We start from the raw sequence: 12,064 nt of genomic DNA, 5'->3' as shown, positions 1-12,064 counted from the left end.
AGCAGACCGCTGAGGACACTTAGCAGAGTGTGACCAAAACCTGCCTTATCACAGTCCCCCTGGGACCCGAAACAAACCCAGGGCAAAGGGCAGCTTCCCAGCAAAGCCTGACAGCTTCCAGCACAGGAACTGCTGCTAGCTACTCAAAGCCCTTCTCCTTTCCTGCCCACCTCAGTGGGTTTGCTCTGGCAGCCTGTCCAGCTCTTGGGAAGGCCAGCAGAGGCACAGGTGACATTGTTTCCCAGTGTGACAGCCAGAGTTGCTCACACCCCTGCTTCTTGTGCTGTCCCATGTTTGTGCTGCTTTCACAGACATTTGCCCTCTCTACCTGCTCCACAAGGACACCAACTTCCCTCTCAAACAGTCCTTGGGTTCTTTCTGGACAATCATTTACTTGCTGGTAAATGCTGTTTCTTAGGAGGAAGGAGAGGGCTCAAGAAAAATAATTTGAGAATTTGGCTCATGTGTGGTTGTCACTTTGATCCAGATAAAATATTTTTTATCTTAAAAAGTCTCACCTTATTTTGTCGTGTTTCCAACATTTATCTCCAAGGTGGGGGCTTAATGGTGGGGGCTGAAAAAAGTTGATGAGAAAGCCCAGACCTAAATGAAGTGTTTGATCTCCCCTCATAGCACCTCTCTGTCCTGCCCCAGTGGAAAGTGTTTGCCAGGCTGAGCCAGCCTGGAAAAAAGTTTTGTTTTGTATTGACTCAGATGCTTTGCTTTCAGGTCACTCCTCAAGGACCTGCACAAGCAACAAGTCACCTTTGATACTGGGCAATGCCCAGAGTCTCATTTGTGCGGCATCAAGGCTTCCAGGACTCCCCAAATCCTCATTTTCCACCCCATGTGCCCAAAGGCTACTGGTGGTGGCTGCTGTGAGCACTGATTTGGGGAGCACCCATTCCCTCCTGTCCAGGGTGAAGCTGCCCCAAGGCCTCCAGGCAAGAGGGAGGGATTTCCTGTGCTTTAGATTTTGTCTCTACATCTTTCAAACATATTTAGTGCTCATAAAAGTGAGAAACTGGGAGAGACCCAGCTAGGACCAGTACTGTACAACCCTCACCCAAGGTAACTGAGATCTGGACACTGCCAGACCTGGTCCCACTGCTCTTGAGCAGAAAGGCAAATGTTCCTTCTCCCTCAGCATCATCTCAGAAATTTTTCGGGGAAAACTTGCAGCTCTTATGGGTGCTGGACATGATGGGAGAAATTCTGTGGTGTAGCAAGCTGACACCTGCCTGAAGTTTCCAAGACATTTAAGCACCCTGATATTTGTGACTGAGGCATGGTGAAACCTGCCCTGTGTGTCCTACCAGCCTTGCAGGGTGGGTGCAGTGGTGGTCTAACCCATTGTAGGGAGTGCCCTGCCAGCACTGCTGCAGACACATGTGCTGGCACAGCCCATCAGCCTTCCCAGTGCTATCCTGGCCCTGGAAAGGAGCCTGGAGAGAAGCTGGTCCCTTAATGGGCTCTCACAGCACGGACAGCCAGTGGAGCATGCCAGCCCCGCTGGGACTGCAGTGACAAAGTGCTGATCTGCAGGCTGATAAGGAGGGGCAGTGCAGCAAGGTGAGACTATCAGGCCAGCAGAAAAGCCATTAGCCTTTGTTCCTGGCCTCCACACGTGGGAAGAGGGGCTGGGGACAGCAGATGGGACAGAACTGCTGCCTCTGGGGTCTGCACAAGGGCTTTGCAGGCTGCTTTTCTGGAGACCCTGCCATTTCACTGATGGCATAGATTAGAAAAGCTCTGCGGTTACTCTTTTGCTCAAGTAATCACAAAGTGTAGCTGCTGGTGGCTGCAGTACCTAAGCAAGTTCCCTTTTGTTTTAAAATGCTGCTCTGTGCTGCCTTTTTGAGGTGTCTAAAGGCTGCTCTAGGGCAGGGCACAATACCAGTCCTACCACCTAGCTGGCACGAGAACAGGCAACTGTCAACAGCGCTCCAGCAATTAGAGATCAAGTATTGTCTGGGGATTTCAGCTTCCTTCTAGCTGGAGATCTTTTGTATCCTGGTGTGCACAGCCCTGTGTAATGGGAGACCCAAAACCACACCCTGAGCAGCATTGCTCGAGGGGGAGCTCGTCCTTCAGACAACAACAAAATCCCCTTGCTTTAGGTGTCCCCAAAAAGTGACCCCAGTCACGTGGAGCTCTGCGCATGCAGGGTGAGGGCTAGGGCAGATGGGCTTCTCTCTTTTGTCGACACTGTCTCTATCCTGCTGCCTGCACGGGTTCAAATGAGGTTGGAGGATGATTTTTCCGTGGCCATCAGTCTCTTCAAGACCATCCACAGCATTTTTCTGCCATCTGTCATTTTGAGAAGAAAAGCACACAAGAAAAAATAATAAACTCAAATTATTGCCTAATCAACACCAAAATCAGTGCTGCTTGCTCAGCCTGCGGGCCACAATTAGATGCCATCAGCAAATTTGGGCAGCTTGCCTGGGCTGCAGTCTTTCATCTCTGGAAGACTGACAGGCAAACCAGGGATCTGCAGGCAGAGGAAGGAGCTGAGATCTGTTTGAAGGACTTGCCTGGCTCTTTGAGGAAAGAGCACATAATTCAAAAGAATATGAAAAATGGACTTTGTGTTTGTTAATTAAAGGAAAACCATACCAGAGGAGGGGCTGTTTAGGCCTCCAGCACCATCTCACAGTATTGCCCTGGTTATGCAGCCCCAGCTCAGTTTGCCTTGCCAGGAGGATGCTCTGGGTAAATCACTTTGGGAAATGATGGAACACGTGGCACTTGAACATCCTTACAGCCTTGTCAGGGCCATCACGTGTCTCTGCATTCATGGAGGATCTCAGTACCTGGTTTGAAGATCACACCTTCCTGTTCCTCCTGTTCTGCACCTCAGCTGCTTTTCCAAAAGCCAAGAGCTGGAGCAAAGGGCAGTGCCTTCACCCACAGTGCCAGCTGGGGAAGGGGATCTCAGAGCTGGGAAGGGGGTGAGGGGACAGAGCCGGGAGGGAGGGGACAGCGGGATCAAGGTGCTCCTGGCAGGGGCAGGGAAGGGGTGTGGGACTGGGCAGAGCAGGGGGCTGAGTCACACTGGCCTCCACATCTGCTGGTCTCTGTGGAGGCAGGGCTCAGAGGTGCTCAGAGCAGCTCAGAGGAAAGGTGCTGAGGCTGTCCCTCCTCCCAGGGAGGAAGGTGGGTTAGAGGAACAGCCCTGCTGAAGCTCCAGAGCTCTGAAACGTGATCCTGCCGGAGGCACCTCCCTGGGCCCCACCTCACCCTCCCTGACCGATATATGTGCCCGGCCCTGGGCAGCGCGGGGGCCGCGGCTCGCTCAGCCCCCGGGAGCCCCTGCTCAGGGACAGGAGCGCCAGGGCATGGCCAAGAACACCAACATGCGCTGGCGGCTGCCGCTGGTGTGCCTGCTCTGGGAGCTGGCCATGATTGTCCTCTTCGGGGTCTTCGTGCGCTTCGGCGCTGAAGCTGACGCGCACTGGGAGGAGGAGAAACAGGACATGAACCTGACCAGTGACATGGAGAACGACTTCTACTTCCGATACCCCTGTGAGTATTCTGGGAGCCTAATCCTTGTGCTGGCTGGTCCCCATCCCATCCCATCCCATCCCATCCCGTCCCGTCCCATCCCATCCCATCCTGATCTATGCCATCCCGATCTATCCCATCCCTATCCATCCCATCCCATCCCATCCCATCCCATCCCATCCCATCCCATCCCATCCATCCCATCCCCTCCCAATCTACTCCATCCCTCTCCATCCCATCCCATCCCATCCCATCCCATCCCATCCATCCCATCCCCTCCCAATCTACTCCATCCCTCTCCATCCCATCCCATCCCATCCCATCCCATCCCATCCATCCCATCCCCTCCCGATCTACTCCATCCCTCTCCATCCCATCCCATCCCATCCCATCCATCCTATCCTGTGCTGTGGCAGAGCCTGTTCAGAGGTGCCGTCTCCACCAATTGCTGGAAGGTGATGCTCTAGCCTCGAGGCTGGCTTGGGGTTCACCAAAGAATCAGAGAAAAGCCTCATGGCCCTCTGGTGCCTTGGGGCTCTGTCAGCAGGGTACCATGACGTCTTTTTTCCAGGAATAGGGCTGACGTGTTCCCAACACTCTGCAAGTTTCAGCTCTCTGCCCCCTCCCTCAGCTTTGGATCAGAGCAAGCCTTTCTGTGCACACAGAGGAACGGCTGTTGAGATCCTGTGACATCTTCCTCCTCTTCCTCCGTCCACCCCCTCACTTGTGAATTACCCTTTAGCTACTGGCATTTCGGTGCCAGAGTCCTCCTGAGCTGCCAGGTTCCCAGGGTTCTTGGGTTCTGCATCACAGTGACACAGAAATTATTCAGAAGGTTAAAGCTCTTCTGGCCAGCCAGTGCCTCTGGGTGGCTTTGATCTCCAAGGCTGGTCATCTTTGTGAGCTTTTCAGAACAGGCTGCTTCTGTAGGCAATTGTTTCCAAGGAAGCAACAGGCCTGAGTCATGCATCTATTTAGAACATTTCCATTAAAAACACCTGCTAAATCAAAGGAGCTATAGCAACCTGTGGCTGCTGAGGATTAGCTAGTTGAGAGAAGGATTTGCTTACAGAAACCGGCTGCTCAGTCAGCCTCCAGGTTCATGTATGGTCGTGGCTGCCCTGGGCTCTTCCTGGACATCTGCCCTTGGGACCAGCCCCACGCAGGCTGGTGTGAAGCAGCAGCAGTGCCTGAGGGCTGCTCTTGTCACTGGTGTGCTGGGAGGACATCAGGAGTCCAAGAAAGAGTGTGTAGGAGCTAAGGAAGTGACATCTCTTCTGTCCTCATATCCCACTCCTGCTCTGCAGTGCCAAATATTCCCCCTCAAATGGCAAGATGGATTCAACACAACTAAATCAAGCTAAGGGCAACTGCTCAGTTTAGCTTTGAATTACGTTTCTGTTTCAGGCCTGAGGAAGAGCTTACGTGCCCAAAAGCACAGCTGCTCTTTCTCCCTTATCTAATCGGAAATTTTCTCTTTCTGCAAAGATGGACAAACATGACAAGATAGCCAGACTCTGGAATTTCAATCCTTGTGTCCATCCTGTGCTGCTCAGAAGACTGTGGTGGTTGATCACCCAAAGATCATTTGTACCAACATATCTGTGACCACTGCTGTCCCCAGCACCTGTCTGCAGTGGCAGAGGGATAAGAGTGACAAATTAACAGGTCCTTCAAGCCAGAGAAGATTGGGAAGGCAGGCAGAGGGAAGCTGTCTGGTTTCAGGAAGCCAACATGTGGTTGTTGGTGCCCATTGTCAGGCCCAGTCAGTGAGACAATTCCTTCTCATTTTGGATTGCAAGTTGATATTTTGTAATCAGTGACTCATCTGCTCTCTAGGGGAAAAGAAATGAGATTTGTTTGTCTCCGAGAGTATTCCCAAAGCCCAAACACTTATTCTTGTTAGTTATGGCAACTGTCCTGCCACAAAGCAGGCTTACAGAACCTGTAGGGCATGGCAATGCCTGTACTGCCTCAATGATAACAATGTTATTCTTACTAAGGGAAAACAAAGGCAAGGGTTAGAAAAAGGTTTTAGATTGGGTGTGGTTTAAGGAAAGATCTGCTCTTCCTGCTGAGTTCATACAGGGTCTAACACAATGGGATCCTCTGGGTTTTGGGAAGGCACAGAGTCCACAGCTTTAACTCTGACCTGTGTATTTCTGCTTTTAGAATGAGAGAAGGAATATATGATGCAAATGGCAGCAGATAAATCTAGCTGTATATTGTGCTGCTTACACTGGAAAAGAGAGAGGAGAAATAAATACAGCTGCAGAGGGAAAGTCTACGGGATTGTGTGGTAAAACCACAGTAACTAAGATTTGTTCTTAGGACATGTGGAGAAGTGCTTTGGAAGTGACCTCTACTGAACAGTGCCAGCTGAAGATCTTGTCTCCTTCCTTTTTATAGAGTGATTTCATAGCGGGGACATCTTTTAAAAGCAATCAGATTATCATGGCACTGCATGGCTTAAGCCTGTCCAAATGCTCATCCTTAAACAAGTTACAAGGTCTTCTCAGCTTCTGCAGAGCTGCACTTCATACGAGCCTTCACCCACCCTCAGTGGAAATAGCAGACACAAGCCCTGTGAAAATGGACCAGGAGCTGGTGGATTTCAGCACAGTTTCGGGGTAGACGGGACTTGAACCCACAGAATTTCCTTTGCCCTGAGCTTACACCCTCTCTGAGTGCACAGACTTTGCTGGATGTAGTGGCTATAATGATTTCTGCACTGCAAAATGCAGAACATTCTGGTTTAGCTCTCTCAGTGCTGTGTTTATCTGCTCTGCACCATGGTTTTGCTGGCAGGAGTCTCCCAAGGGGGATCCCAGCCTTGGGTTTCCTGTTCTTTCCATTGGCTGGGAGGCCTGCAGTGTTAGGGTTTGCATGGTTCAATTTGAAAGTATGCAAGCGTTTCAGCTCACTTAATTGCAAAGGAATGCTTATCTGATAGAAAGCTGCAGCATTAAAAAAGTACAGCAGGTTTACTGCGCCAAAAGGTCTTTCTAGAGGCTCACACAGATCTGGTTTCCCCCGGGGAAGGGCATCTGAGGGGCTTGGGTGAGCAGGTCTGACCATTAGTGGGAAGAACTGGGTCTCTCTGGTTTGAGCACTAAAAATCTCACACGGTGGGTTTCTGCTCTCAAGGGTGTTTTGCTGCTGATTTCCAAAGCATTTAAAAGTGTATTTGTAAACTTTCCTAGTTCTTGTGCTCTCCTTGCTCTGAGCCATCACCAGGACCCTGCACTGAATGGATGTACCCAAAATGGCCATTTACGTGTTTTAACAAAACTTTACTGTTCATTTCACGTGATGGTTTTGAGTTTTTCACAAAAGGAGAAAAAACAATCTGAATAGAAAAAGGTTTTCCTTTGTACACTCCATTACTCTCAGGTCTTCTTTTGCACGCAGCTTTTAGTAAACATTTCCTTTAAAGTCTGAGCCTTTTAACCAAAAGCCAATTTCTAAAAGCTGAGCCATTTTCAGACTTAGAAGCATGGGGACATGAGGCAAACACACATTTTCTCTTGAATTTCCCCCCTACTGCTGCTGATGTAATTAGTTTCTTTTCAACACCAAATGCACGTGGCTCTTGCAGCCCTGCTGTCCTCACAGAGCTGAAAGTCCCTTCCCTCTGCACAGCTTTCCAGGATGTCCATGTGATGATCTTTGTGGGCTTTGGCTTCCTCATGACCTTCCTCAAGCGCTATGGATTCGGAGCTGTGGGTTTCAATTTCCTCCTTGCTGCCTTTGGGATCCAGTGGGCTCTCCTGATGCAAGGCTGGTTCCACTCTTTCAAGGACGGGAAGATCCTCATTGGAGTGGAGAAGTAAGAAGGAGTTGGGCTCTGGGATGGCACCTCTGACCTGGCCAGTGGAAGAGCTGGAATGAGAGCCAAGCAGTTGGCAACACCTGTATGTCAGTGCTGGGAACACAGATCATCCACATTACCTGAATAATGTGGGACTGTGAGCATGGGAGGAAGGTCAGTGGAAAATCCAGGGATGTCTCCTAATCACTTCTTTGTCTTCAGGTGGGATCTCCAGAGCTGGGGGTGGATAAGAGTGATTTACAGAGAAAATTTCCCTTATTAAACCACAATTTTCTTTCCCTTTTTCCAGCCTGATCAATGCTGATTTCTGCGTGGGCTCTGTGTGCATCGCCTTTGGGGCCATCCTGGGCAAAACCAGCCCCATACAGCTCCTTGTCATGACTTTGTTTCAAGTCACACTCTTTTCAGTGAATGAGTACATCCTCCTCAACCTTCTTCATGTAAGGCTTTAGGTAGTACCTGCTTTGTTCTGCTCATTTCTCTCTGCATCTCTTCAAACCTTCTCCCTTTGCTGTGGCTCCACCAAGACACTGCCTTCATAAGCATTAAAAATGCAAGAATTCAGGCAGCAAAAGTAGGCAGATTGTCAAGGAGAGGGGTAGTGGGTCATGCTTCCTTGGGAAGGGAGATCTTCTGGGGTTTTACACATAAGCCTGGCAATTCAGGAGCACTGGGTACCTCTGTCAAATGCACAGACAAGCTGGGCATGATGCAAATCAGGCCTCAGCTCCAGAACGAGTGGAGATTGCAGAGGCAAACCTCTGTTTTCCCGTGGCTGCAGGTGAAGGATGCAGGTGGCTCCATGACCATTCACACCTTCGGAGCCTACTTTGGCCTCACAGTGACACGGATCCTGTACAGACCCAAGCTGGAGCAGAGCAAGGACAAGCAGGGCTCTGTGTACCACTCTGACCTCTTTGCTATGATTGGTGAGCCAGCCTTCACCCCGGGGTGCTGCAGCATGGGGAGCACTCAGCTGCACAGGGCTGGTTCCTCCTGTGTCTCTGGGAAAAATGAAACCAGCATGAGCTGAGGAGCTCTGTATCTCAGAGGTGTTTCACATTTCAGAGTTACTCAGCTCCCTTCATCAGTGGCTGGGCTGGGATGGTGCCTGGGAAGATAAGGATGTATTTTGGTTCCCTTTCTGTGCCAGCCTTTCCTGATGCTGCTCTCATCATGTGGGGTGTGAATCTGGGGAAGCAGGACTATAGGATGTAATTTCTCCCTGTGCAGAAGAATTTTGTTTTCAATCCCTGTATTCTTTCTTTTCCCTTTCTCTTCTTCATCCCATGTGCCCCATCCCACCAGGTACCCTGTACCTGTGGATGTACTGGCCCAGTTTTAACTCAGCCATTTCTGACCACGGGGATGCCCAGCACAGGTCTGCTATTAACACGTACTGCTCGCTGGCCGCCTGTGTCCTCACCACCATGGCCTTCTCCAGCATGCTGCAAAAGAAGGGCAAGCTTGACATGGTAAGATGGGAGCACAGAGCCCTGCACTGCCCCAGGGACACATAATGAGGTTGATCAAGGGTCTAGGAAACAACTGGCACTTGTGTTTTGCTGAACAGACACAGGTTTTCCAGGGATGATGGTGAAACCAGCATCCAGTCAGAAACTCTGAGGCTATATTGAATAAGAAAGTGGGAATGGGTCCTGCAGGGCTTGAAGTGTGGGGTGATGCCCTGCCAAGTCACAGCAGGGACTGGACTTGCTCTTGGACACATTGCAGAGCCCTTTTTGGCAGCACTCCCCATCAAACAAGGCCTGCGCAGCAGCTCGTGAGCAATCGGGGGGCTGACTCGTACGTGTTGGATGTGTGGGTGACAAGTCTCTGTGACAGCAGAGCTTGCATGACACACGGGTGAGACAATTTCCATCTCATCACAACTCCCCACCCATATCTGTGGATGCAAAGAACGTGTGTGGTACGGGGAGTGGGAGTCTCTGTGCACCTGTGCTACAGACAGAAGCTGCCTGTTCTTTTCTTGTTTTTCACCACCCAGTAGGAAAATGGGCCCTGATATTTCCTCTGGAAACATTTTCAGAGCTGATTCTCCCGCTTTGCCATTTGCACCATCCCTGAGCAATTGCAATGTCCCTGAGATGCCAAGGCAGAGTGGTTGCCCCTGCAGGTGCACATCCAGAACGCCACGCTGGCCGGCGGCGTGGCCGTGGGCACCAGCGCCGAGATGATGCTGACCCCGTATGGCTCCCTCATTGTGGGCTCCATCTCTGGCATCGTGTCCACCCTGGGCTATGTCTACTTCACGGTGAGTGCTGCTCGAGGGGCCTGCAGCCCTGCTCCTGCTGAGGAGATCAGAAATGGATTCACTTCCCTTTGATGGTTCCTGCTTTCCAGAATCCCTTGTGAGATCGTTTCTCTCTCCTTTCACTGCCCCAAAATGCTCAGCAAGTTTCAGACTCCCAACAGGAGCGTGTTTGGAGGATATCTTGTTAGTTTATTTTGAGCTTGGCTCACATCTTTGTCTCAAGCCTTTAGCTCTTAATGGGACACAATATCTCTCGTCTTTCTCTGCTTTATCCCAGTCCTCCATGGAAGAAACTAATCCTTTCCAGGACCACACTCAATTCCCTGATTTCTCTCTACTTCCCTTCCCCTCAGCCTTTTTTGGAGTCCAGGTTGCACATCCAGGACACATGTGGCATCCACAACCTCCATGCCATGCCAGGCCTTATTGGGGGCATTGTGGGGGCCATCACAGCAGCTGCAGCCACAGAGGATGTGTATGGAAAGGAAGGGTAAGATGGCTTGAAATTCTTCCCTGAGGACAGATTTTACCTGAAGCTGTGTGGGCTGGGAGCAAATAACAGCTTTTGTTAATAGTTCAGAGTTGTCCAGAGCTATCCCTCAAAAACATGGGTTGCACTGACTGTGTTTGGCTTACTGAATTGTAGCCTCATCTTATGCAGCTGACTCTTGGTGGCCTCATAAAGTAAGCCACAGTCCTGCTGTTTGGCATTATTCTGGGCCACAATGGGGAGGGAAGTGCTTCTCCCTCTCCCCTGCATTGTTTTGTGGGGTCAGGTAAGGCTAAAATTCTGAATTACAAGGAGAATGTTTATATTTTGGGCTCCTCCTTGGTAAAGCTTTGCCAGGGGTCAGAGAAAGAAGTGAGCGATGTTTTGGTCATTGGAACACTGCAAAAGAGGGATGGGGGTAGGGAAGAGCTCCCAAAAGAGCTGGGCACCATGGCTCCTCCAGAGCTGGGGAATCCCTCCTCTCAGGGGCAATCATCACCATTTCTGCCCTTCTGCCAGGGGAAATCATGCCCATTTCTGCCCTCGGCAGGTTCATCAAGGCGTTTGACTTCACGGGCGTGTACCAGACGCGGACACCCAGCATCCAGGGAGGCTTCCAGGCAGCCGGCATTGTGGTGTCTCTGCTGATGGCATTCGCTGGGGGAGCCATCGTGGGTAAGCCGGAGGGCAGCGCGGAGAGGGGAGGATGCTCAAACAGCGGCATCCATGTGCCGGATCCATCCTGGGGGGACGGCACCGAGCGCCGTGCCAGGGCTGCGTTTGTCCCGTTGGGTGGAGCAGCCGCATCCCCCCGTGCCCACCGCCCTGCCCTCCTCCTCGCAGGGGGCATCCTGAAGCTGCCCATCTGGGGGGACGCCGCGGCCGAGAACTGCTTCGAGGATGGCATTTACTGGGAGGTGAGCGGGCCGGGAGAGGGAGCGGGGCGGGGGGCACGAGATGGCGCTGTCGGCCCGCGGCCCGGCCCGGGGGGCTCAGGGGGCTCTGCCGCAGGTGCCGGAGGACGAGGAGAGCGACGTGTACCACATGCACAACCCCGACAAGCCCGCCTCGCCCTGAGCCGCGCCCCGCCGCCCGCCCGCCTTCCCCGCCGCAGCGCCGAGCGCAGAGGGACCGTCCGCTCCCCGAGACCGCAGGGCTCTGCCCTGCTCTGCCACTTTTGTGGATATAATAAAGTCGTGTTCTTCTTTCCAAGCCTGTGCTGCCGTGTGTCAGCGGCCGGGCGGGATGGGATGTGCGGCACAGGGATGGGATGGGATGGGATGGGATGGGATGGGATGGGATGGGATGGGATGGGATGGGATGGGATGGGATGGGATGGGATGGGATGGGATGGGATGGGATGGGATGGGATGGGATGCGCGGCACAGGGATGGGATGTGCGGCACAGCCACTGCCAGGAGAGCTCTTGGCTGCCCGGGGCAAAGCAGAGGCACTGGGACACTCCCGATGCCCTGGGGACAAAGTGGAGGCATGAACGGTGGCAGCACGAGCTCGGTGTGTTAGAAAATGTATTGGATTATGCAATCTGGGGAGATACTAGGTTTGGGAGCTGGCACCTTGAGATGACAACCCCCACGGTGGGAAGCACAGGCTGGGCTGGTTCATTTTGAGGAGGGGATGCAGGGGTGCAGCAGCTGAGCCTCTACTCATCCTGCCATCCACGGCAGGGGTGAGGGCCATTGTGAGTGCAGCTACACTTCTACATGATGGCCTCTGCCATCACCTTCCCTTGAACCACCCTTCCAAGGCCTCCATCAGCTCCTTGGGAACCTTTTTTGCATGTACAGCACAGGCTGAAAGGACCTTTTCCTCCTTTTTGGCTTCATCCATTTCTTCCAGTGTCACCAGATGTCTCTTTCCACTGTCTGATGCTATTCTGATGGGAAGAGGACAGCCCCCATCTCTTAGCTGGACCATCAGGCTTCAGCCAGAGTTGGAG

At 52.1% G+C, this 12,064-nt stretch overlaps 1 protein-coding gene across 1 annotated transcript; it reads left to right on the top strand.

Moving 5' to 3' along the window:
• The first annotated feature begins 3,179 nt into the window (after positions 1-3,179).
• On the top strand, positions 3,180-11,316 carry RHCG (Rh family C glycoprotein). Its single transcript, XM_059482252.1, has 10 exons — positions 3,180-3,528; positions 7,150-7,336; positions 7,629-7,779; positions 8,121-8,268; positions 8,648-8,814; positions 9,477-9,614; positions 9,968-10,104; positions 10,655-10,779; positions 10,948-11,021; positions 11,116-11,316. Exons 1-10 carry the CDS (start codon positions 3,342-3,344, stop codon positions 11,179-11,181), a joined length of 1,380 nt encoding a protein of 459 aa, XP_059338235.1. The 5' UTR covers positions 3,180-3,341; the 3' UTR covers positions 11,182-11,316.
• The last annotated feature ends 748 nt before the right edge of the window (positions 11,317-12,064 follow it).

The sequence above is a fragment of the Ammospiza nelsoni genome, chromosome 14, assembly GCF_027579445.1.
Source record: "Ammospiza nelsoni isolate bAmmNel1 chromosome 14, bAmmNel1.pri, whole genome shotgun sequence".
Lineage (NCBI taxonomy): Eukaryota > Metazoa > Chordata > Aves > Passeriformes > Passerellidae > Ammospiza > Ammospiza nelsoni.
This window is presented reverse-complemented; position numbering and strand designations above follow the sequence as displayed.

What these genes read in the sequence shown, in the direction of transcription:
- RHCG (XM_059482252.1), top strand. Translation starts at nt 3,342, where the DNA reads ATGGCCAAGAACACCAACATGCGCTGGCGGCTGCCGCTGGTGTGCCTG. An exon ending in TGACCTCTTTGCTATGATTG is followed by an intron (nt 8,269 to 8,647) that starts GTGAGCCAGCCT and finishes CCATCCCACCAG; the next exon opens with GTACCCTGTACCTGTGGATG. An exon ending in TGGGCTATGTCTACTTCACG is followed by an intron (nt 9,615 to 9,967) that starts GTGAGTGCTGCT and finishes CCTTCCCCTCAG; the next exon opens with CCTTTTTTGGAGTCCAGGTT.